Source organism: Triturus cristatus, chromosome 5_2 (genome assembly GCF_964204655.1).
Source record: "Triturus cristatus chromosome 5_2, aTriCri1.1, whole genome shotgun sequence".
NCBI classification, from domain to species: Eukaryota; Metazoa; Chordata; class Amphibia; order Caudata; family Salamandridae; genus Triturus; species Triturus cristatus.
Genome location: NC_140588.1, coordinates 908,651,069 through 908,677,677, shown reverse-complemented (window position 1 = coordinate 908,677,677; position 26,609 = coordinate 908,651,069). Strand labels below are relative to the sequence as shown.

Below are 26,609 nucleotides of genomic sequence, written 5' to 3'. Positions count from 1 at the left end.
TCAAGGGCAGACGGACTGGTTTGTCCTTTTTGGAGGCGGGTGTGAGCCAGACTGTAACACCCGCACCGTTAGTTTGCCCCAATTACCAAATCCCTGGTGTCTAGTGGGATTTCTACCCCCATGCCCCCCCAGGGTGGGGGCAGATTTGGGGCATCCTTACCAATCTGGTCAAATATCCTACATGGGGGGGGGGTGGGGGCGGGGAGGCAGAAAAACACTTGCCCCCTCCTGTGGCTGGGTATAGCTTAATGCCAGGGTAGGCTACTTACTACTTTTATTTGTTTGGTGCCATTTTGAATTCCCTGGTGTGTAGTGGGCAATTTCCTCCCCCCTCCACCCCCCACCCCTCTCAAATCCCCCTCCCCACAAACACCCTGCAAGTGGTTAATCGCCCCATAGAGGGCAATGCCCACCCTCCCTATGCTTTTTTTTTTTTTAACAGTTCCCTGTTGTCTAGTGGAGTTTCTGCCCATCAGGTCCTCCCTGGACCAGAAACAAGCATCTTGGGACCAGTAGGGAACTTGACGAATTATTTTTTAAGATTTAGCATTATATAGAGCAGAAACCTATAGTTCCTTTTCTGACATATGGTCACGCTATACTGGGACAAAGTCAAAGTTTCAGGCTTACTGCAATGGACCCCTGAGCGGCTGCCCCTTGCGGCCTCTGTCAAGTTTGAACCTTTTGTCTTGGAAAAGCTCCAGAAAAGTTAATTCCTGGAATCCCTCGAAGCTCTTGGTCAGTACGGATTTTGGCGAGCGTTTGCCGGCTTGCTTTGCAATGAGCTCCCAGTCAGACCTCTGGAGCTTTCCAGCTAACTGAACCAAAGATCCAGGCAGGCTCGCGGTTGAAGGTGGGTGGCTTGATCTCGCAGTTAGTCCCTGTCACCTTTTCCACGTTCTGACTTAAACTTTTACTGAGCTCTTTCCTCCCAGGGTCCCTCGATTCTCTTCACCAGGTTGGATTCGGTGAGGGTGCACCGGCTGGGGTTGTCAAAATTGGAAGTAGGACCTCCGCGAGACTAACATGGAGGGCAGGCCGGCTCGAAGTTTTGGAACTTCTTCCTAAAGTTCCTTTGGGGTTCCCAAAGTGTCCAAAACCCACTCCAAGGATCTGGAAGCTCCAAGATGGTCCTTGAAGTTTGGCACTTCAATTCCTACTATCCATTTGGACAAAACCCTTAGAAATTCACTGATCGTGCTCCAGGCTGGGGATATTTGGTGGTGATGGTCCAGTTGAGTTCTGTTTACCTGTAGCTTGCAGGGAGTCCTCTTAGTCCTTTTGAAGCAGGTTTGATCCGCAGGGCTGTAGTTCCAGATTGTGCAGCAGGCAGGAGTGCAGGCCCCCCCCCCATGCAATATGGCTGAAGCCTCAGCAGAGCAGCAAGAGCTGGCTAAACCAACCTCCAGGATGGCTCATCTGCAAATTACTTCCCTAAGCCTGCCATCTGGCTGGGACCAGACGGTAGGGGTGTAAATGAAACTGGTTTCTTCTGCCTGTCCCCTCCTTCTTTTGATCATGTGTTACGAACCCTCCCCTTTGCTCTGGCATTCCTATGCAGAAGAACCCTATCATCCCACAATGGCTTTCACCCTAGGGCCTGTTTATCACCTAATCAAAGCAGCCTGGCTAATCCACATAACACTGACCAATCAGGGCAGATCACTGAAAGGCTGATTTTTGGCTTCCAGACAAGTCTTATAACTTCTTGTCTGTACATTCTAGGATAATTCAACAATAGTGTATTGTTGATTAATCCGTACCATTCAACTCTTTCCTTGAATAATAATTTGAGTTTCCTGGCAGTAATCCTTAACTTCTTGTCATGTTAAACCTATGTGGCGGTCGACCTGCAGTGGAGAAAATGAACTGGGCAATTTCTCCAACACCAGGGCTTTGAAAACGTCTTGTATAAGGACCATATCTATAGGACCCCTGCCCCCTGGAAAACATGGGGGAGACTTTAGGTGTTCTGAATATGTAAAAATATCAGATTATAACTCGGTGCTCATAGCACAAGTCGATGTATGGAAGCACTTTACTACAATGAGGGAAGTGAAATGTGCAATTTCACTACCCCTAGGTATAGGAAGCTGGCTCTGTATATACTATACCCAAATGAGGTATAGTATGCAGTCCAGTGGAACCCCAAAGGTAGGCAGAGGTGAAAGTAGATGACAACTCGCACTCTATTTGTCGTAGTGTGGGTGAGCAGTAAGGCTTTATCAGACGGTAGTGTTAAGCATTTGTTGTACACAAATGATGTCTCACAACCCAAAGACTGACCTGAGACAAATTTGTTAGTATAAAAATATTAGTTATATTTATTCTCTAGAACCAAGCAAGCCTGGTACAAGTAAGTGTAAATGGTACTTTTTAAAGCAGGTTGAACCATACAAGCAAGCTGAATTAAAATGTTTGTTACAGGTTTGTAAATACTTTCAGTGGAACTTACTTTTAGATTACGTTTGGATTACTTTTGATTACTTTGCAGATTACTCTCTCTACTTGGTGTGATTTGTCTAGATATCACACTAGGACATTTCCTAGAGAAAAGGTAAGTAACGCAGTTTTTAGTTGTATGCAAATTTTCAAGTTTTCATACAAAACCAACTCCACACTTTTTACAAGAATGCAGTCCTATGGGAGGAATTGAAGCTATCAGTTTCAAGGTAAGTACTTGGTTTTGGGAGTTTGTTTCCTGGGGTTAGAACCAGGGTTCTCCCAGGGTCAAGGATGCACTCTGAAAGCACCTTCAGCTGCACTAGGGCCGCCGGGTGCAAAGTGAGGCAGATGTTATCCAATGGGGGATAGGAGGCCTCTGGTCGGTGGCTGCTCACGAGCTGGCCACAAGGTTGTGGGAGCAAAGCTCTTGGTGTTAGGCTCAGGGCAAAGGGGATCCGGGTTAGCACCCAAAGTACACCCGCAGCGACGGCTGGGTGCAGGGTGCTGCTTTGGGTGCCCAGTTGATTTCAATGGGGAATTCTCTGCTTGCAACAAACACTGCATGCTCAGGGACAAAGATCTTCTGGAGGTGACCACTGGTTGGGAGGTAAGTGGGGATGCTTGGACACCATCGGTTGGGCCACCCAAGGCCGTGGGATGTATGGTGCAGGGGTGTCTTCTGGTGTCTGTTTTTCTTACAAGCTTTGGTTGGGGGGTATGTCAATTGGAGACTCGAGGCAGGTCAGATCACCAGATCTAGGATCACTCTAACTCTGGGGCACTCTAACTCTGGCCTCTGCAAGATGTTGGGGACTGAGTTGTGCTTCACCTCTCCACCCCCCCCCCCTCACCCCCCAACCTGAGGTGTGGGGTTGGCAAAGTTGGGCTCACCTCCCTTCCTCACTTGGTTTTCCCTGACGATTTTCCGGCCCAAATTGGGGGTCAGAACCGGTGGGGTCCAGTTGCTGGAATCCGCAAATGGCTGGGGTTGTTCACAATGGTGGCAAGCCTTTGAAACTTCTCCCTTTGTGGGCCCTGCCCATTCTGGGGGAAGAGGCTTGGCATCTCGTCCCAGGATGTGCATTGTTTCAGACCCCCAGAGCAGCAGGCTCTCGACCCAGTGGTCCAGAAACCTGTCTGGTGGTGGCAGCTGGCGAGCCACTCAGCCAGAACACTAGCGTTGGGTCGTTTTTCAGGGGACATCTCTAAGATGCCCTCTGAGTGCATTTTTCATTAAATCCCACACCGACATCAGTGTGGGTTTAATGTGCTTTGCTTAAAACAAAAGTCTAGCTCCATCTCCTGGTGCTTAATTTATTACGCTAATAGTGAAAAATGTGTGGATGATGTTTCCCTTGCAAGCTGACCGGTTTTCCGGCACTTGGTAATACAACACAACCTGACACAGTAAATATTGGCTTAATCCTAGATATTTTAGAAGTTTTACAAACCTGCTAAATATTTACTCCTCTGAACTTTTCAATTCACAGGAACAGTAATCACTGAGACTCCTGCTGTACCACAGCTGTTTACTTCGATACCTCTTAAGAGCAAGTACAAGTGCAACCATCCAAATTTGATACAAGTGGATAATGTTGTTCAGATATATTGGAATGTGATCCTCCAGGCTTACATTGAAAATGGCACAATAGGAGAGAACGGTAAGAATGTATCCCCAATGTCTTGGGTTTTCATGGTGTTAATGCTGTAAATCTCCTTCATATGGTCCTAATGTAATCCTGTTTCTCTAGTTTAATAGTTTTCTGGAATCTTATGCACATGTTTGTTCCCTGCCACACAACCCCCTCCTCACTCAACATGATACAATGAGCTGGAAACGTGAACTGCTGTCATGATCTAGCAGAGCCTAATGGTAGTATCTGTAGATATTTACACGCTAAAAGTAAGGCTACAACAAGAGACGAAAAGCAGCATGCATCCAGACATTGCTTTCTAGCCAGGTTAGGCATGCTTCGAGGACTGCACGGCCCACTCCACTAACTCTGCGGCTGCCACCTCTGCCACTCTTATCTGAACCAATAGAGTAGTTATTTGAGAAGGAATGGATGCAACAATGAGGAAAGACTATTCTCTGCACATTGTCCCTGAAAGCTCCCTCTTTCCATTAGTGCTATTCATTGTTGGCCAGAAACATTTGGATGGTGGATTTGAGTCTGTTATTTATTGGGGAGGTAGGGGAAGTGTTTGGGGTGGTCCTTGGTGATGTGGCACCTGCTTGGGGAGGCTATAGGGTAGCTATAGTGGTGGGTTGTTTGCCTGTTTTAAGGCTGTTTACAGACCTGCAGGGTTCTGTTTTTCTATTCCTCCTGGCTTTGGGCGCGTTTGTGTCCATGTTGGGAGTCTGGCCAACGTAGCAGGTGGGCTTAGGGCACCATGGTGTCATTGGCTACTGGAGGCTTTTCGGATGCTTTGTTTCCTGGTGACACTTGGCCTACTTTGTCCCCCAAACCACCTTCCTCCATTTGCTTCGAGCTGCACGAATTGCATTCGGGCCCGATTTCAGTTTTCTGCATCCTGTTGGCCTTGTCCCAGCTGCCTTTACTTGGATACATGCCCGGCTCTTTACCAGTGGGTGACCATATCTCTTTCCTCATCGGAAGCATTTTCTTTTGCTTTTTCCTCCAACCTGTTTGTAACTAAATATAATCTTCATTCCACTCCTTCATTTGCAATATGAAATTACAGACTACTTTGCGGTTTGGGGTGTATTCAACATGAACCATTTCATTACCATACTGAGGCCTGTTTATGATTTTCAACCAATATCCTTTTCACTGGCGACTAGCTGGATCACTCGTAAAGTCTTGGACGAACACTGCTGGCTTGCGAACCATATCTCCATACCTGTGCCCTGACCCTTAAATGTGTATGTTTGCTTGGCCTATACCCAGTTGGCATAAACTAACTTATTTCTACACCCCTTGTATAGGGTATTGGAGGTACCCAGGGCCAGTAAGTTGGTGTCCTGTGAGATGCTGGCCTGGTATATGATATCCACTAATGTAAGTGGGCACCATGCACCAGTCCAGACAGCATTATGGTGATTTAGGAGGTCTTGGACAACCTTAGAAAGCTCTCTGTGGTAGCTGTGGAGAGAAGCCTTCAGGCTTAGTCCAGAAGGAGTGTAAAGCAACTTGTTTCACCAAAAGGCAATCTTATAGTATAGATTAAGTGAAAATAACCACACAATATTTATTTATAAAAATATATTTATTATAAAATACTCTAGTATGTTGCAATGTCTCCTACACTGAAAAAAACACAATACTTAAGCAAAGAAACACTGTAAATAGCACAAATACAGTGGAACCCAGGCCGGGGGGGGGGGAACCAAACCATATATTAAAAGTAGTATAAGGACCACAACTCTAGTTGGGATGATGTCGAGGATGTAAAAATGCTGGGTACTCTTGGAATCACCCAAGGTACGTAGATGGGAACACCACGGAAAGAGTAAGAACACAACCGTGTGCTCCGTACAAGTCTACAAATTCAACCGCAACTTGCAAATAGACTTTTAGGACCCTTCCCAGTGGAACCCGAAGAAACCTTGTGAAAGACCATATTGGAGACCATATTGGAGAGCCACCCTACCTGTGGATACCCTATTACCCACGTTACTTACTCCAGGGATGCCGGTTGCATACATGTGAAGTGGTGTCAAACCGCTGTCGAACCCAATGGAGGACTTCAGAAAAGTGCTGCTGTGGAAGAAGTACCTGGTGGAATCAGAGGATGGATTCTTGATAAGAGGTACCTGCAAGCAGAGGGGACAGTCATGTCACTCGAAGGGACCAGGAGACTTTGAAGACAAATGCCCTCCAATGGCAGGTGTTGCAGGATGGGTGACGATGTCCTGGACTCTGCAGCTATGAGGACCAGGCGACGCAGAGTTGCACCAGGAGCCGTGCACAAGCTGTCCCACTAAGGATATTGAGTGCTCTGGCATCGGTGTCCGGCTTGAGCACCAACCAGCTTTGGCCAATGCAACCAATGCAGGAATTGAAGAAGGCGCAACGTCTTGACCAGCAAGGTCAAGGGGGACTCGCCAAAAGCGGGGTAGTCAAGGCAAGCCCGATTAATCTGTGGGCCCAAAATAAACATGTGACTCTTAAATGGACCCACAGGCCGGAGGCACTGGAGTTGCAGGAGGACCTCCTGCAGCTCACCAAAAGATTCTGGCCACAATGCACACGGAGCAGTGTGGCTGAATATTCTGGTCACTGGAGATGCTTGAGGTTGGGACTCTTTGGAGCCCGAAAGTCTTCTTGGAATGAATCCAACAAGCCTTTGCAACTGCTAGTTTGTCACAGTGCACTGGGGTTCAGTTATTGCAACCCCCACAAGCGATACTGACCTCCAACTCTGTGAGGGCAGGGTAGGCCTCAGGAGCTGTGGAAATCCACCACCTGTGTTGCAGGACCTTACAGACTCTGTAGGAGCTCAGGATCAGCAGACCAGTGAATTTTTCCTGCATTCACAGGCACTGCAGCCAGTGACTCCTTCACTCCAAGGGAGATTCCTTCAAGTGTATTTGATGCTTCACAGGCCTTGGAAGGTTCCTGTATGATGCACATGCACAGATGATGCAGCAGACTGGAAGGGAGGCTAAGTCCGGCCCAAGCGAAGTCCAGAGTGCCCGGATGGTAGAAGTAGAAGGGTTGTCTGATCTGAATCTTATCCCACAACGAATCGAATCTAGGGACCTACACCCAGGTAAGCCCTTAAGTACCCTAGGGAAAGGGTTGGGAAGATTCAGGGGACCCTCCCAGGGAGGATCTGGACAGGGGTGGGGGTAGTTATTCCCATGTTTTTTGTGCAGTTTCACGCCAGAGCATGAGCAAACGGCACCCAGAACTGGTTTTACCTGGACAATGCACAGGGACACTAAGTGTGCTCCTCATGCAGACTTTCTGGCGCTGACAATCGCACCCACTGGGCTCCAATACACTAAATCCTATCAGGGAGGGGATCACACCTCCCTGTGACAGGATGCCTATTCCACCTTCCTCTGCTTGAGCAGCAGGAGAGCAGAAATGTGTCCCAGGTCAGCAGCAGCCATTTTGTGCTGTCCAGGTCTAGAAGATTGGCACCGGGAACACTGAACCTATTGGAGGGCTCTTCCAGTGCTTGGAATCATACTGTTGACAGTGTGGGAGGTATCATTCCACCATGTTTGATACCAAACATGATAAGATTTGTTGCAGGTGTTTTCGAGGTGGTCATCTCGTAATTACGTGGTGCCCCCTCTATATATTAATGACTGCTTTACTGACAACCCTCGAATTGAATCCGTAGACTTCAGGGGTGTCCTGCTCATCCAGGGTCACCCTCTCCCTGAAAACCTACAAGTCACCTTGATAACAGTCCTTTGCAATTCTGAAGGCAGGGTGCTTGGACCCTTGGATATAGGCTAAAGGAAGCCGTTGGATCTAGGAAACCTATATCTTAAGTGGTGCAAGCACCAACTTACACTGGCTGCAATGGTAGGCCTGTAGTTACATTTTGCATGGTCTCCCATGGGTGGCATAATGCATGCTTCAGCCCTAGGGAGACCTTGGGGTTACCTATGCCCTGGGTACCTTAGTGCCATATACTGGGCGTCTGATAAGGGTACCCCCAGTATCCAATCTGGAATGTACCTCTGTACTAAACACAATTTAGGGAGAATGCAGATAGACTGGGGTCCTGGTTAGCAGGATTCCAGTCAGACTAGTCAAAAACAGCATCACATCAAGCAAAAAGTGGGGGTAACCATAGAAGCTGATACAACTTTCCTGCATATACCCTGGAGACTGCAGTACTGATTGTGCCACCATGAGTTGGACAAGGTAAAACTTCTCCCAGCCTGCCACTGCAGACTGTCGAGCAGTTTTAAAAACTACTAACTCTACTTTGCCAATTAAAGCGATGGCAAAGCCCAACTCTTTTTTTAATATGTACAAGTCACCCCTACAGCAGACCTGTTGAGTCCAAAGGCATGGTGCAGCATATTAAAAAGTAGAACGTGTTTAACATGTTTTGACAGTAAAAACTTGCAATTGTCGTTTTTTTAATTATTTTTTTCTGGTGCGAGGCTGGTAACCCCATCGTCGGCGTGTAGCTCTGTACTCGCCAACTCTGGTAGTTCTAAATCAGAAGTTAGCATATCAAAGTTGGTACTTCAAGGTATCAAACAACTTGTTGCATTAAGCCCGACTAGCTGCCCAAGTTGAAATTAATGTAACCTGTTGTCACATGCAGCTTTTAGAAAGTTGGCACTTGGTCAAATTTTCTAGTGGTCATTTGCTGAAGCTGACCAGGAGACAGCCTGCTGGCCTCCTGGAGATACGTGTGAAAAGTTCCCAGGACCAGTAACAATGGAGGCCTGCCGCTGGAGGAGATGTTACCACCTCCTGGAAGGAAGCCACACTGGGTATTGGCCCAAAAAGTGAGCTTCAAAGAGGAAGCCCACTCTGAAGGGCATATGATTATCACACTCCAAAGGGGCTGCCCTTTTGTCAGGGTAGACAGGTTGGCTTTGGAGACCAAGCAGGAAATACTGGCCAACCCAGTTTTTTTCCTTGGGCATGTAGCCACACCTCTCGGTCAGGCTACGGAGCTCCACACACACCAAGAGACTGGTTCAGCCATCTTGAAAGTTGGCAGAATAGAGCACTCTGGAGTAGCTAGGTGCCACAATCTACAGGAAGTTGTCGTCCGGCTGAGGGTAACGAAGTACCCCGTGGACTACTGACCGTGATCTCTCGAAGGGCATTTTCTGGCCTCAATGGGGACACCTGGCACCCACAACTCTGATTTCGTTTGAACTGTAGAAGAGGACTGAAGAAAGCCTGCCCTGCTGACCCTGCTACTGGCAAAGAAGCTGCATTGAAATTTGGCTTCACTTGCAGCTCCTTCAGCTTGCAAAGATGAGACGGTCTGTGGTGTCCCGCTTGTGGAGAAGTATTGCCCGCCCCCCCCCTCCCCCCCCCCCCCCCCCCCCCTGCCCCCTGCCCCATGTCCAGCCAGAAGCTAGGATCCTGCCAGTCAGTTGGTTCACTTCCTGTTTGCAGCACAGGATCACTAAAGGGGAGGCAGCCTTTCTGGGCAGGTTAGTGGCTCAGATCACCTAATTGTTGCTCCTCTGTTGCTCCTCATTGCAACACCGCCCAGGAAACAGACCTGGTGCTCAAAAGTTGCACCTGTACTCTGGTTTACCAGTCTGAGTGCAACTTGGTCACCCAGAGGAAAAGATGGTGTGGTTGTGCCTGGTGACTAACTGTCCAGTGGTGACTGGACTTTTGCTGGACTCTAGGACTTTGAGGGTCGTCGACCCATGTGATCAAAGTTGCCCTATCTGGAGTTGCCCAGGAAGACCCCTGTATCCTTTGAATCACAACCACTCCATAGAAGGCAGTGGTAAGAGATCACTTACACTGGACACTTCTTTTGCTGCCAAGATAATTGTTTTTCGGACCTTGTCCCCTTTGACTGGTTTCCTGCCCGGAGTTAGTCACCCACTGGCAAGTAACTGCATTCATTGTTGATGTCACTTTTTGGTGAAAGTTTTAAGTGTCAAATGTTGTTGACTTTGCCAGTGCTTGTTTGCTGTTGAGCGAAAAGTCTTATTGCTTCTTTAAAAAGCTGTATCTCGAACTCTGTATGGATCTTTCATCTTGGTGTCCATAAAATTTCAAGCTATATTTAGGGTCTCGCTTAGGCAGCGCATTTGCTGTCTCTGAGACATGCTGTATCTACTCTGTGGGCTTGCATTACTCACCTCATTGTTTTGTCTGTTTGAAAATAAAAGCTTGTGTAGGTGGCTAATCTGACTTTGTTGTCCCTCCCTTTGGTGTTTCAGTCATGCCTACGGAGCAGAGGCCTATTACTTGTCTCTTGCACTGGTACTCCTTCAGTTTTTTTTTAGTTGCTTACTGGTCAGCTTGTGCTTTGGTGATGTTTCCTTTCTGTTTTCATTTTCCTTGCGCATGTTTTTTTCAGGGGGGGGGAGGGGGTTTAGAACAAGTCACATGAAAACCTGTTTACTGCTCGTCACCTATTCACGGTTTGGCTTTGTGAGGTTCTGCGTGTAAATGATGTAATTTGAACAGAATCCTGCTCGGCTTGGACTTGTGAAACTAAATGTATTTTGTTAAATGAGTGGAGGCTTCTTCAAATGCTTCAAATGTAGTTCAATGTCATAGAGCACCACCAACCTACAACTCGATACTCGCTCCGTGTTCGCTCTCCAACTGCCTTCGCCACAGCATCCCCATGGAGACCGGAACACTCGGAGCGAGCACCAATTACATCATGACCCAGGGTGTACACGAGAATATAACACATCCCCTATACACAGTAATGCAGGATTTAAACAAGAGACCAGTGTCAGAGCTTAAAGAGGTCAGCACCAAGCACTACTAAATAATTGGCCTATTGAGTGTACATTGAGTCTCGGTGCAATAGGTCTAGGATGTGACCCACATACATCCCAAGTAGGTGATGAGACAACCACCGTTATCCAAGACACAGAATTGACCCCGCACCCGAGTAAAATATTTTCTATTTATTTAGCTGTCATAGTATAGCTTGTTCTAATAGGTAAACACAATATATAAGCAGATGAATAACTTCCCAAGGAAAAAGATCACACAATCATGCGTCTTGATTGTAGTCGTAGAAAATCTTTTATTACAGACTCGTGTTCCATTAATTGTTAAAAAAAATCACCACACAATTGCTTTGCCTTGCCAACGCATTTCATCCCTCATGGGACTTCTTCAGGGCTTACTTTTGTTGGCAGTAAATGTGGCTCCAAATCAGCCTTCACAGTAGTGTTGGACAAATCGTGTATTGGTAAAATTCTCCCCAGATGAATCGCAATCGTTCCATGCCATTAGTAGCTCATGTTCTTTTAGCTTATCTTTCTAACATAGAAGTATAACGTCCATTCACAAGTTGTCCATATAGCAGTGTCGCTTCTTCAATAGTCATAGGGTCCAGGGATGTCTCAAGCGTAAGAAGAACAAGAAGAAAGAGAAGGAAACAAGACAAAATAAAATCTATTAAAAGGTGTTCAAATGGAAATCATTAAAGCATGCAGGAATACGATGCAATCTTCGAGGAAACCTCCCAAACTGGACATGACCAGGATCTGGTGGAGGTGGGGTATTAAGAGAATTGCCAAATCTTGGGGAAGAGGAAAAACTTGGCTGAGCAAAATGTGGAGCATCGCTTGGACTAGGAACAGAGGAAGAATCAGGCTCCGTGAATTTTACAAGTCTAGACATGTTACACTTGCAGCCATTCTGCATTGTAACAACGTTCTTATGAATTGAAGAGATCCTGAAAGGACCCATAAATTCCGAAACACCCTTTTTTGTGAATCTGGGTTTCTTAACCAAAACCCACTCACCAATGTTCCACATTTTAAACTGAACAGCATTCTTGGAATCAAAACGTTTTTTGTATTCTTTTTGATACTAGTGAATCCTAGTTTCCACCTCCTTCCCATCCAAAGGGATTATATTTTGAGAAGGAAGCCAACAAGGATTCAACTTGGACCTGACATGCCTGCCACGCAAAAGTAGGAAGGGCGAGTTGCACATGACGTGGTTAACTGTGGTACGGTGATCCCACCAAGTATCACGTAAAACCAAGTAGCACGTAAAACATCTTTAAGAGGGGTTTTCGTATCGAAGGAGGTTTGCACACAACCTTTGACCACACTGTTCATACGCTCCGCAAGACTATTGGCCTGAGGAGAGTAAAGGGCTGTCTTGAGATGAATAATGCCAAGGTCATTCAAAAATTCCCCCATCTCAGAAGAAACAAATTACACCCCATTGTCTGTGAGATATTTGGGAATGCCCTCACAGGCAAATTCATCCTTCAAGAATTCAAGGATAACTCGTGTTGACATTGCTCACACACTTGGTAGATACCCACTTAGAAGTGTAATCTACCAAAAGAATGACTAATCTTTCAGATGGCGCAAGTAAATTAAAAGGGCCCATCAAATCTAAACCCAATATTATCCACGGTTGATTGGGAACCTCAACCGGAGACAAAGGAGCATTATTTACATCTTTAGATTTATCGTTAGATGAACACTGATCATCCTTAACCACTTTCTCCACTTGATGATCCATATACGGCCACCAATATCTTTCACGAAGTCGTGTTTTAGTGAGACTTATCCCCAGGTGTCCCTCATGAGCAAGATTTATCAGTTTCGATCCATGTTAAAGGAGGAATAAATCTACCACCCCGCATCAGACCACCATGCAAAATAGTCAATTAATTCCTAATAGACCAAAAAGGTACAAGATCTTGATCAACATCCTTGCAACGGGCAGGCCATCCCTTAATGATAAAATCCTTGATTGAGAATAAAGGCTGTCAATTCTTCGTGGGAAACAGAGGATTCCCTAACCCAAGAGACTGAGGTTCAACATCAGCATAATCATCATGTACCTGTATAGGTAGTCTGGATAGACAATCAGCAGTCACATTTGAAGACCCAGGCAGATACTGTACTTGAAAGTTGAATTCTTCCAAACCCTCACTCCAACGCTTCAGCCTGGGAGTTAGTCTGTTACTTTCCATACAAGAGAAGACTTGCACAAGAGGACGATGGTCAGATCTTACAATAAAAGGAATTCCCCAGAGATAAAATTTGACATGCTTAATTGCCCAAACTATCGCAAGTGCCTCCCTCTCAATACAAGAATATTGTTGCTCAGCTTTTTTTAAAGCACGAGACGCAAAAGCAACCACTTTGTCTACGCCATCTTCAACTTGGGATAGTACCGCACCCAACCCAGACAAACTCGCATCAGTGGTAAGTATAGTTTTTCTCCTAGTATCAAAATGGCCAAGACTGGGTAGTTGGCTGATGGATTGTTTGACAATTCCAAAAGCAACATTACATGCATCATTCCACTCAAATTGAGTACCTTTTCTAAGTAGATTCATTATAGGTTCAACAACTGATGCAAATCCCTTTATGAACTTAGCATAAAATTCAGCTAATCCAAGGAAAGATCTGACTTGCTCCTTTTCATTGGGAGTTGGAGCCTCAATTATACTTTTTAGTCAATTCAAGCTTCGGTTGAATGCCTTCTCCAGAAATTACATGCCCAAGATAAGTAACTGAAGATACACCAATTTTGCACTTCTGTTTGATAACCGTGAGGCACTTGCTAGCTAACCTCTCCAGAACCATTCTTAAATTTGTCATGTTCAATGTCGTCTTTACCATAAACAAGAATATCATCTTGAAAAAAAAATGACTTTCGGCATATCACCAATGACCAACTTCATGATGCGTTGAATACGTGCTGCAGCTGATGCCAACCCAAAGGGCATTCTGCTAAATCTGAATGCTCCTAATGGCATTACAAAAGATGTCAGATGCCTAGAATCGCAATGAAGAGGTACTTGGTGGTACGCCGAAGACCAGACAAGGACAGAATTTTTTTTTGCACCATTAAGCATAGTTAAGGACTCATTAATATTGGGAAGAGGTTGGCGGTCAACCTATATCCATTTGTTTAGATCGGAGGACCACACACATGCAAATGCTCTCCTCCCCCCCCCCCCCCCCCCCCCCCCCCCCCCCCCTCCCCCTCGGGCCAACCATTCTGATGATTTAATTTCCTCAATTACATTCAAACCAATTAACCCATCTAATTCCATTTTGAGAGGAGATATCATGTTTGGAACTTTTCGAACCTTGTGCACACACGGTACTGCATTATGCTTCAGGATAATGCGATGTTCAAAATCCTCTAGCAGTCCCAGTTTATCCGTGAGAACTTGGGGAAACTCATTGAAAAACCTGCTATAATCAACAAGCATGACTTGGTCAGAAGCTTGGAGAGCATTAGGATTCAATATTATACCTAAATCTCTCTGATGCCTCCAGCCTAAGAGGTTATCCCCCCCCCCCCCCTTTGTTCCACAAATCTTTCCAATGGTTTCACGACCCTTAAAATGTATACTCCTGATCGTGTAACCAGACACATTAATTCAAGACCCCCCCCCCCTCCCCCCCCCCATAGCTAAGTGGGTTAATATCAGGAGCAAGTAGCATGATGTCAAAGTTTTGTTCCAAATTTCGTTTCCAATCATCGTGAAAGGAGAACCTGAATCTGCTAATACAACACAACTTTTGCCACCAATCTCTATCGCATTCAGGCATAGATATGGGGTCAGCATCGACAATACCATCACTTCTTACATTGGAAATAACCATTATTGGGTTTGTTACTCCAGGTTCAACATTTTCAAGACCGTGAATTCTGCCAGAAGATCTACAAACCCCAGCATAATTACCTTTTATGCCACATTTTAAACAGGTGGCAGGTTTTGCAAAGCAATTAGGAAAATTTGAAGCATGATTAGGACTCCCACATCAATAACATTTTGATTTTGCTACGTTCAATGTGGAATTTTGTCTTAGGAGTTTGAGCAACTTTGCAAATATTGTCTTCTACAACAGTTTGTTGAACGTTTGTGGCAACTTCATGGATGCTGCTAGGGGTAGGAGTGCAGTCTGCGGAGGTTTTGTGTTCCTTCATTTCTTTTACCCATCCTGACTTATTTGCCATACCTTCCACAATAGAAATAGCTTCACGTAGAGATGGGTTTTTAGACGTTTTTCTTGAACCCTAGGACTGTTTGTACATCTGACTAACTGATTGTGGATTAATGATTCAGTTAGATCTCCAAATTCACAAGTTCTAGCTAAAGTTTTAGGATGCTACGTAGTTCCCAACTTTTTCTTTTGGTTCTTGTATTCGCATAAAGCATTTATGGCGTTCCAGTACAACATTTATGCGAGGCCCAAAGTAGTTTTCAAGCATTTTCATAGACATCTCAAATACGTCAGACGGTTCACCAGACCATCACCAATTGGAAGTTCATCAATACTGTCATAAATATTTCGGCCCTCAACACCTAAATTATGTCGGAGAATGGTTTGTTTTCTTAATGCTGAATCTTTCACCACCAGATAGGAGTCACAAAGATTTCTCCATCGCTTCCAAGGAAGTAATGGCTCACCTTTTTCACACAGGAATACTGGAGGTTGGCTCATCGAGGTCGAAGACATGCTTAAATAGGAGGGACCGGATTAGCAAGAATCCTAAATGTGTTACAATTTTAGTCAAAATAATCAAATAACAAATTATGTCAGTAAATGTTAAATATGACTATTTTCCTTCGTCGAAGAGAGCGTTGGATGTAACCATGGTTACAAGACACAAATATGGAGGCACGTCAAACGTGAACACGACGTGCTGATGCGACGTGCTGATGGTTTCTGGGTACAATACAGATTGCGTTGGTCGCGAGGACGCGCATGCGGGAGGGGCGTGAGAGCAGTGTCTGCACGAGGAAAACGATCAGCCGTTATTCACTGGTAAGTCTAAATATTGAATAATTCTTAATTCGCAATGGTCGCGCCAACAAGTGGCAATCGTCCAATAAGGCACAAAAATGCGACCGACCTGCATGCGAGGAGAAACGATTTCCTTGTTGTTGCTTCTTGACAATCACATTAAGCGTAACCGCAAAGTCAGTCAAAAGGGTAACGTTCCCCTCTCGTCGCGCATACAAAGAGAAATCACTCACAAATGAAATGGTAGATACCGAAGGTCCGAACGCTTCAGCCTCAGTCAATCTTAAAAAGGTCCACTTAAGTCTACGAATTCTCCGTGGGTTCAGTAAGGGTCGGTGGTGCTTCAACTCCCGGTCGTCGCCAGTGTTAAATGAGCGGAGGCTTCTTCAAATGCTTCAAATGTAGTTTAATGTCATAGAGCACCACCACCTCCGTGCTCGCCCTCAAACTGCCTTCGCCACAGCATCCCCATGGAGACCCGAACACTCTGAGTGAGCACCAATTACATCATGACCCAGGGTGTACACGAGAATATAACATATTTCTACTTTTCTTAATGTCATATTGTACGCAATTACCTTTGATGCTACTTTAAACACTCTCAAAGGGGGCTGTCTGAAGTCACACAGGTCGAGCCTCTGTTTTATTGCTTTAGAAGACTATATTTAAAAAAAAAAAAGGAAAAAAATGTAATGTTTTTAGAAACGAAAGTTTCACTTTTGACCGAGCATTTAGGTGCAGAGAGACCAGGCATTTTCGACAATTTCAGAAATATGTTGCTTTTTATTTGAGGAGGCCAATGAGAGAATTGTCAAACAGAAGACCACTAGAAAGCATCTCAGAAAATGTAATATGTTGGATAGCGTTAACTAAATTATGTTAGGCGTTTATCGGGCAGAAGATTTACTTACAAGTTAGTGACCCGTGGGGAGCAGATTTTCAGCCTGTGCACCCATGAAATGGAACCTCATGCTTGTACTCTTTAGTATGACCCCAGACAATTAACCAATTTAGAAAGCACATATCACTATACTATCTCCTCAAACACTAGCTTACGCTCCATTCACTGGTTCTTTACCTTTAACCCTGTACAGTGTTCTGCTGACTTAGGCTTGGGTTTGAGCTTTATAAAGTCTACATGCAGAAAAGAAGGCAATAAGGAGAATTTGGGAGTAGCTATGCACTAGTGTAGGACGCATACCCAAATGATGATGGACTGATCATATTGTTGCAAATAAGAGCCATAGGGTGTAAAGGCTACCTAATTTATATACCCTTATGCACATCTTGTCTGTAATGTAATATGTTATAAATAAAGTAACAAAACCAGTAGTAAAATGCATATGGCAAATGAGACCATTTCAAAACATTCTTTCTAGTACTAGATTATAAATCTTTGTACCAACGGCATCCAATTTTGCAAAACAGTTACTGCACGCATTTCAGCAGGCGTAATCTACTCGGTGACGCCCTAGAATCCTCATTGATACAGGCCCAGGGCAACAGTCAAGCTATCTTAACCTGATCTGTGACAACCAGTCATGAAGTGAGTGAATATAAAATTAGCAAATATATTGAGGACCGCATCCTTTTGAAATGCAGTAACTTCTTTCATGCAAGCGTTAAACATTTTGCATGACCCAGTAGCAACTGCTAGCTCCTCCTAAACCTTGCTGACATTCTGTCCAGACCTCTTACCTTCCCCGTGTCTTCTAACGCTTGTGCTTGCCCCTTAAATGTTGCAGCCTTTTATGACTTTTTCAGAGAGCAAGCACATAACTGTTCCTCTTACCCTGTGTTTGTGTCGTGGTACACTTGAGGTTTCATGCATGGCCTTCCTAGCTTCCAGTGCATTCAGTTGTGTGTGACCTCAAAGTGCTAGTTTCTCAGACGGTGCTCATTTTTGGGACTGAGTCAAAACTACTGGTAAAGATTTCCATAATTGACTGACCTATATAGATGTTTTAGTGAACTCTTCAGACCGGACTCATTGGTGCGCCTTCAATGGTAACGCAAGTAAATGATCTGAGAAGTCTTTTAGGGAATATTTTAGTCCGTAACTAGACTTAAGAGGCTATACCAAACAGTAATTGATGCTGGAAAAGGAGTAGACTAAGTGTTTTCTGAGCCATACGGGTCAGATGCCTTAATTGACATGGGGTGAAGGCTTGCAGCCCCACTCTAGCTCTCTGTTGGATTCCAACCCATGGCCTAGCATCACTGTATTCGGGTTCAAATGGGCAGGTGTGAAGTCTTAGCAGTAGGCTTTTAATTTTGCAGATGAACCATTGAAACCTACATATCTGACTTTTCCCAGGTCTGAGGTAGGTTTTGGTGCCAGTTTCTTAGTATTGCTTTGAGCTGTAGTCAGAAGGAGAATATATTACCCGATTGTAATGTGTTATCACTGGGAGCCCAATCTACTAATATCTGTCCTGCCCAGTGCTGTTCCAGGTCTGAATGCCTCTGGCAAACTACACTTAATGTGAGGAACAGAGACCATTCATGTCCACAGCATTTCCTCCTGCCCGGTGTCGCCTAAAGTATTCTTTCCCTCAAAATCCCAGTGCTTCCTGAAGAGGACATTGAGATACCTCCAATTACTGACTAGCACATCTGCCTATAGCACTATCCGCAGTGAAATCTATCTTATGACGTTACTAGAGCAGTTAACCACGTTACTAGAGCAGCGTCCTTACTGTGCACTTCAATAATCCCTTTTTTTCCACTTGATAAAGGAATACACATCACCACCTGGATATAATTTTTTTCATGTATTCTCAACTCTGAACATTCCTCACCTGCCCCTATTCCTTAAGTCACCAAGCCATTGGGCTGTTTGTCCTAAATAGCTGCCTATGTTTCTGAAACTAATCTGTAAGGATGGGTCACCTCTTACCTAGTGAGAACACCTCACTTAACACTCCGATCTACCCTGTATCCTAATTCTGGTTTTCTGCTTTCAAGCCCTCTTGTTATAGTTCAGTTTCAGGTACTTTTTTTTAGTCATGCCATCGGAAGTCACCCTGCAGTTATCCATTTCCCTGCCTACCTTCAAAGACGTTTTCAAAGCCTGTTTGCATGTAGAAGCTTTGCATACGTTCCTTCTTCATGTCTTGTCCCTCACATATGCTGATGTATAGATTGGCAGATCTGTCTGCTGTTAGTTATGATTTGGCTTTTTCTGTTGTGCCTATCGGCTGTTCGCATCAAGCAGGTTTTTAAATGCGGTTTTTGTTTTGATTAGACCTGGTTGGAATATAAATTGTGCTGGTGTCATTTGTGTAGTTTCAGGATTTTCGTGACATTCTTGGAGTTATACCATTACCCCACTTAGTTTATTTATACACCATTCATGCCAAATACGTTTACTGCGAACCCCTGGAACAGAACACGATTGGCTGTTTCCAGTGTTTGTGTTTTTATACCCCCTTTTTTTTTTTTTTTTTGGCAGGAAATGCTTTCTTGTGTCAAATTGACACAAGGATGCATTTTGTGCTGAGGTTTTGCTGACCTTTCGCCTAATTACGCAAATGCAGACTACGCCAGTCTCGCACACTGCTAAACGTGATCGGCATGTTTGCCGTATTTAAAAAAATAAATAAATAAATAATGCTGTACTTGTTACAAGTCAAAGCACCTTTTATCTATTAAATCTAGATTTTGGGTCAGTGGCCTGTTTCAAAGCAAAAGTAGGTGCTACTGTCTTGACTTGCATATGTAAAATTATTGGGATATTTATAGTATGCCTGACTCGTGCATATTTTTACACTGGATATGCTACTGATTTGCCTAGTCTGTTAAATAATGTTTGGCATGTTACATTTTTAATTTAGTTACAGAATGTGATGCTGATATATCAACAACAGCACCACCTGCACCTACTATTCCTGCATCAACCCCAGCTCCGACACAACCAACTCCAAGTAAACCATCCACTGGGACATACTCAGTTAAGACTGGAAATGAAACCTGTCTTCTTGCCACAATGGGGCTACAACTGAATGTTTCTCAGGTATGTTTATGGCTGGTTAGAATTACTAAACGCACTTGACCAGATTTGACCAGTTGTTTATTTTTAATAATTGGGTGTTTTATTTTTATTGTATTTTTTGTATGTAGCATAAACCTAGCTGGGGAGCACTGTTTATAGTAGTGTGGTGAATACAGCAGGGGCTTTTGCCCTTATGAGGGAACAATTAATAAAGTGTCCAGTACTGCAGAATAAAAGGAGGATTCGATTTAGATTCCTCTGTAGCATTTCAGGGGATTTAGGTAGGTGGTTGATGGCTGAGGTGCTCCTAGTGGAGATTGATTTAGTGCCTTTCTAAATTGGAGGTTTTAAGTTGGAATCCTACATTGAGGAGGTATCCTCCATTCAGAAGGATTGGCTTGTGCTTTTTTCCTTGCTATACTTCTTGGTTTGGAGTCTGGAAATATAACTTCTTGTATTGCTTCATCCACATGATGGCAGAAGTTATTTGTGTATTTAAATTGGTCCCCTTTCATGTTGCTTCGTGGGTCATGCAGCAGCTTTTGAAGTTGTGGGTCTAAAGGAGCAGCCAGTTCAGATCTTTCAGAGTGGGTTTGCATTCCTTCAGTTCTTTTAGACTGGTACCTGTCGGAACTATCCTTCGCGTCTTGCTCAGGTGCCTCTGTTTAAATGCAAGAGGATCAGACTTAAAATATTATCCTATGAAGAGATGGGACATTCCTATCTTCAGCAATAATGCTGGTGCAATGTAGTCCTGTTTTTTTTTTTTTTTTGCTAGTGTGTGCATGTCCTGAAAGAGGTCCTAGTGAAGGGTGTAAAAAAGATTGTGGCAAACTGATCCGGCTCTGAAAGACGCGTTGCTATTTTGAGAAAGAAATTGGTGTCGGAAAGTTTAGGTATGGTAGACCATTCTGTATAAGTGTGTTGGGTCTTGGGTTGTTTTATGTTGGTAGTTGAGAATTTGATGTCTTGAGTATTGTCAACACTTTGATTTTGATATTGTCTTTGAGGTTCTTTGGGGTTTCATATACGATCAGTAGAAAATGCAAGAGTAATTATCCTGTCTCTCTCTGTGGGTAACCAGCTGTTCCGTGACCCTTAAGGTGCCCATCTTCGTGAGTTATTTTTGGTTAAATAGATTATGGAAAGAAACTATTTGAGACCTTATTTGGGTTGAGGGGGTGCTAGTACTTCATCCTATTTATTTTGATAACCAGGTACATCATGCCACTTGCATTGCCTCATCAATCCAGCAAGACTGTGGGAATCCAAGTGTGTCAAAAGTGGAGCTCTGTAGAGTGTGCCATGGAAATAACCTTGCAAGGAACCCATTTTGTTTTTGTGTTTTTATATGTTCGAGAAGATGCATATTTGCCATTCTAATGCATAGCATTTATCCTGTAAAAAAAAAAAAGGTAATCCCCATTAAAATAGTCAGTTGAAATTAAAATTGGCCTAACCGAATGAACTATTGATATTTATGAAAGTAGCACCATCAAGAAAAGCAATGGAAGATAAGAGGGAAGTAGACCACTTTTCATGCATATTCTAGGAGAGTAGACCTCAAAGGGAGAGGGTTCAAGGTTACAATATGCATCCACAAACCTAGTGTAAAAATCACATTGTATTCTAAGATTACATATAATTGTATTTTATGTAATGTGCAGTCTAAATTGATTACGGTGATGTAATTTGTGTAATTACAGGACTTTCTCTACGCATGTCAGGCAAAATCCCCAAATTACGGTGATATGCCATATTGCATAATCACTCTGCCTTCGCAGTAAATTTATACAGCAAATGCATGAGAACATTTGCTTTTGCTTAAGTGTGTCATCATGCCAAAAACTGATGCAAAGGCTAATTTTGACACAAAGATAGTGCAAAATGACAGATTAGCATTTTGTTATTTTGATGTATTTTTCCAATTTAGGTAATTACAAATACACAAATTAGCAGAAACGATTCATTTGCGACCAATCCATCCAAAAAGAGATGGATATATCCCGAAATCTTTTTATTACCTTTTGGGTACATCAAATAAATTGACTGTCCCAACCGCTCACATGGTGGGTGTTACAGCGCAGGTTATATGCTATAAGCGAGTACACTGAAGTTAATGGCGCAAATAGAGTATACCTGTGTGGGTTTCTCTAGTACACACTTCTAAAGTGCCTACTCCAGGACCCCCTCCCCACCCTGCCCTCTGCTGCCCTCCACTGCAGGGGCCAATCACACCTTGTATAGTCAATCCAGAAACATTAAGCAACCCTGTCCCTTCTCAGTGTGTTTTACAGTTCAACATGTACATGGGTCGGGTCACTGGTAAGTCAAGAAGTGACCCGCCTAAGGTCTCGCTAAAAGAGGCCCAGTGCTCACCAGCATGGTGCCAGTTGTGTTTGCGAGCCCGATGCTCATGTGGTCGTAGAGAGGCTTCCACTTAAGTTCGAACATTGTGTGACCCATTCATGTTGCTAGTTAGGCGTTCCATGGCAAGTATATTCCATAATCTGATACCCCTGAGCCAATGATGGGCATTTCGCTCTGCTGCAGTTCTGCGCTATTGCTTGATTTGCCGTCCCCAGGCACTGGAGGCTCATGTGACATTCATGGGTTGTCATTGTTCTGCAGTTCAGTGGCCGAAGCCCCAGGAGCATCACCTAAAGTGTGGGTCAACAGATAAGACAGTACACTGTGGCGAAGCTGCAACACTTCCTCCCAAAATGGTCAGTCCCACCACATATGCGGCACCTAACCAAGGGCACCCCTGCCCCTCCAACACCTAGTTTAGTTATTAGCATGCATTGGGTGAAGCTGGTGGTAGTGTGTGTGTGTGTTGAGGGGGGAGCGGGTGGTATAATGCCAGCCAAACTTTATAGTGTAGCTCCCTCCCCAAGATGGATGCTTAGGAGGAGTGGATGTCCTTTAGGCTCCTGTACAACAATCTGTGTATCCTGCAACTTCAGGAGCTACTCCCACTCCCCATTATGGCTCTAGGTCTGCTGGGTCTCGAGGCGAGCAGTCATTTGTAAACAACTGAGATTGTTCCCTTTGTGCCAACGAGTTTAGGGACCATAATTTCGATTGCAGTTTCAGGGCTGGTGGCACCCACTCGGATCATGGAATGTCGCCCAGTGCCAAAGTTATGCACAACAAAGCCTGTCAGTCTTGTGTAGGTAATGCAAAGGACGTTTGCAACTGTGTAAAGAATGTCTGGGCTGAATTGTCTAATGCATCTGAATTTTACATCTTGCCTTTTTCCAATTGCTGAAGGCCTGACCTTCCGTAGGTGGCATAAATGCCAGATTGTAATTGACAGGGGTGTAGTGAGGTGTTCAACTAGGCCTGTGTTTTCTATATATTTGTCCAATACAAGGAGTGGTGGAGACTGGGGTGCTAATGTATGTTATAAGGCTTGTTGTTAGCACGCCAGCCCATCGCATGATCCTTCCCACACCAGTTCTTATCTGATGCCAGTGTGGACCAATCCTCAACCACCATCTGCTTTGGCACAGCCTAATGGTGAAGAATGCTGGACATCACCAAGCCCTCCGTCTCCCTCTGCTGGGGCAGAAGCGTCTGGGTGAGTCTCAGCCCTCCACACAACTGTAATTGGCCTGAAAGGGTTCACTCGTCGTACACGTGAGTTTTCATCCAAATAAGAGATGGATGATTTAGCGAAATAGGAGTTGTATGGCCAGTAGACCTGGTCTTCCACACTGAGCGCAAGGTTGAGGCGCTCTATTTTGTCGAAATTAATCTTGTAGGCCAAGGCTACCTCAAAGGACTGTAGTCAGGTCACCACCTGAGGTAAGGACTTACTCGACGATCCTAGATTGAGAAGGACGTTGTCTGCGTAAAGTGAGATCGTATGATCTCCTTGCCCAAATTGGATGACCGTCACTGCTCACGACTGCCAAATCAGCCAGGCCAGAGGCTCTACGGAAAGTTCAAATAATAGAGGGTTGCGGACATCCCTGTCTGGTACCCCTCAAGAAGAAGGGTGACAAAATGTGGCCGTTCTGGGAAATCCTGGGGATGGGAATACTTGCAGAGACCAGCTTCAGAAACAGAGGCCCCATGCCCATCTTACAGACTGTGATGTACTGAAAATTAATTAAAACGTGTCTACCAATTTTGGGGTGAGATGGGCCGCAGCAAAAGTCTGATAAGAGAAAAAGCAAAGGGCTGTGAGGCAATCAGGGCATGGAGTTTTGTTAACTTCAGGGATTTGATGGTGAGGCAAATTTCTTCGGGTGTGAAGGGGCCTTTCAAAGATTCTCGGGTGCTCGAAAGTATGGGAAGATGGATTCGGCTAGGAACATTTTCCTGTGCAGGGACTGGGAAGGCTCTCCATGATGTAGTGCTTCATAGAAGCGATGTAATTGTTTTACCTTTGCTGAATAGTCCCTTATAGTTTGCCTGGTGTAATCCATGATCTTTTACAGTGTTTTTCCCATTTATCACAAAGGGTTTGGAAAATTTGGATGCCAACTTTATCTCCAATCACACACCCATTCCCGCAAGTAGATGAGCAAGCTTTGTCTTATTCATATAGTGCATTCAAAGCTGGCCTTGCGCAGACACCAGTGCACATGTGGTGCGCCTCGAGGGGTGTATAGTGAGGTTCACCTCCATCTCTGTATCTCACTTCCCAATTGTTAGAGCTCTCGCTGATTGGACCCTGGCTTGCTCCACATCCACCACGATCAAGTGGCCTCTGATAACATCCTTAAAGTTGTCTCCAACTCCAGGAATCGATAGCTTCTACCCCTGACCCCCCCCCCCCCTCGTTAAGCTTAAAGTAGTTTTCAGTAATAATGTCCTGGTGGGAAGCTGCCAAATACCGCAACGCCTGCGCAGGCCTAAGTCTCTTTTGAACATGCCCCGAGCATTGCTGAGTCAGCGGTGGAACCAATCTCTGCTTCTTTCAAGAGAGACCAGAGGATTGTTTACTAAAAGCCAATGTGGGAGTGTGTACTGTGCACTTGGAAGTAAGACGTACCTCCGATCGGTCTCATGAAGTTCACACCAGGCACCCTGTAATCCTAGGTTTCCCATAGGCCCAGTGTTCAGTCCCCTTCCTATACTGGTTCAGATCCCAATCCTTGGTATAGTCCCCGGAGAGGATGGTGTGTTCTTCCCCCCCCCCGAATTCAGCTTATTCATCTTGAAAGTTTGAGAAAGCGGTGTCGGCCCGTGGAGGGGGGGGGGGGGGGGGGGGGTGTGTATTGCGGTCCCCCTCCCCTCGGGCTACACCAATGCCCCAGACCGGTCAAGTATAGACCTGTCGTGGCAACTTCATGCCCCGGGACTTGAAGAGTGTTCACCTTCCCCCAACACCAGGACGTTGCTTGGTCGCCCACATTGTGTGTGCAAGCCAAAGGAAGGGGAGCTGTGTGCATACTCTTAAAGCACCTCTACTTCCAGAGGACGTGAGGGTTCCCTGTACGAGAGTCCTTCTTGATCCCCTGGGACGATCTGTACTCTACTTGGGTCAGCCTGCTTGGGAGGCCTTGGAGTTGCTCGTAGGGTCTGATTTAGAGACTAGCTCGATCAATATCCAGCTGACTTTCTTCTCCAACCATGTGTCTAAGTGTGTTGAGACACTTTCTCAGAACTTCCAAGGTTCTCCTATCCGCAGGTATTATCCACATGAATGCCAAGTAGGGCGCCTCTCTGGCCTCCAAGACAAGATATTGCTTGCCATCCATCTCAAGAGGCCAAGTAGGTCCACCTGTAGCACATTCCAGCATTACCTAGTTTGTGAGTGATGAAGCAAAACTCTGCTTTGCGCTGCCTCATGAGCTGGGTGATGCATCTGTTGGTATGAGGTGTTCGATACCAAACGTCATCGGTTTCGGTGGGGCCATTATGTAGCGGGGGTGCTCGTTTTGACCAGTGCCCAGTACCTGCCTTGAGATGGCTTTCCTATTCACTTGTACTGTCAGTGATTGAGCTGGCTGGCACGGGGCGTGTCTGCCTCTGCGGATGTGTCCTCATGTGTAGTTTGTTCCCTGCCTTGGAGCTGTGGGCGTGACTTGCGGGTGCTACGTGCAGTGTTGGGGGACTGTCGTTTCATGTTTTCACTTTTTAGAGTACCTTGTCATGCGGCCTGCGGTGGCAGTCTGTATGAGTTTGGTGCTGGGTCCCTCTTCACCGCTCTCAGCCTCCTGTCCATAAATGTAACTTTCTTCTGATCTCCAGCATACCATCGGTCAAAGCTCCTGCAGAGTCACCTCACTCATAAATGTAAACGGCACTAAAATGACCACTTCCAGCTGCTTAATCACCAATTTGGATTCAAGTTATGGCACAGCTCTGAAATTTCTTTGCTAAAGATGGTGAACGATGCCCAAAAAGTCGTCATCATGGGATGCGTGCCAACTGGTATAGCTTATACACAACTTTTAGCCAGGATATATTTTGCATACTCTTTGAGAAACAATTTGGTATCCTCAAAGCAGTTCTCATGTGGTTCAGATCTTACCTCAGCAAAGGTTTAAAAATCACCACAAATTTAATTCCTGGCCCGCATCCCAGTCAGTCTTTTCCCAGAACCACTGAAAGATCTTAGACTTAAAAATTTCAACACTAATCTTTTATGGGTTCCGAAGCAGCGTGCTACTCGCCAGAAAAGCGCTCCCAACACCCATCATTGATAACTGGTGCTATATGAATGCAAACTCAAACCTTTCTTCCCCTTCTATCCCGCCGCTAACCTTCTCACTCCAAATAACTAATATCCACTACTTGTATTAC

General features: G+C 44.9%; 1 protein-coding gene across 2 annotated transcripts in view; it reads left to right on the top strand.

Moving 5' to 3' along the window:
* LAMP2 (lysosome associated membrane protein 2) overlaps positions 1–26,609 on the top strand; it is a 320,221-nt gene that overhangs the window by 62,515 nt on the left and 231,097 nt on the right. For both annotated transcript variants that reach the window (XM_085608102.1, XM_085608103.1), the window contains exons 4-5: positions 3,936–4,106; positions 19,690–19,868. In XM_085608102.1, coding sequence (XP_085464228.1) covers positions 3,936–4,106; positions 19,690–19,868 — 350 coding nt within the window. The remainder of the gene's footprint in view (positions 1–3,935; positions 4,107–19,689; positions 19,869–26,609) is intronic.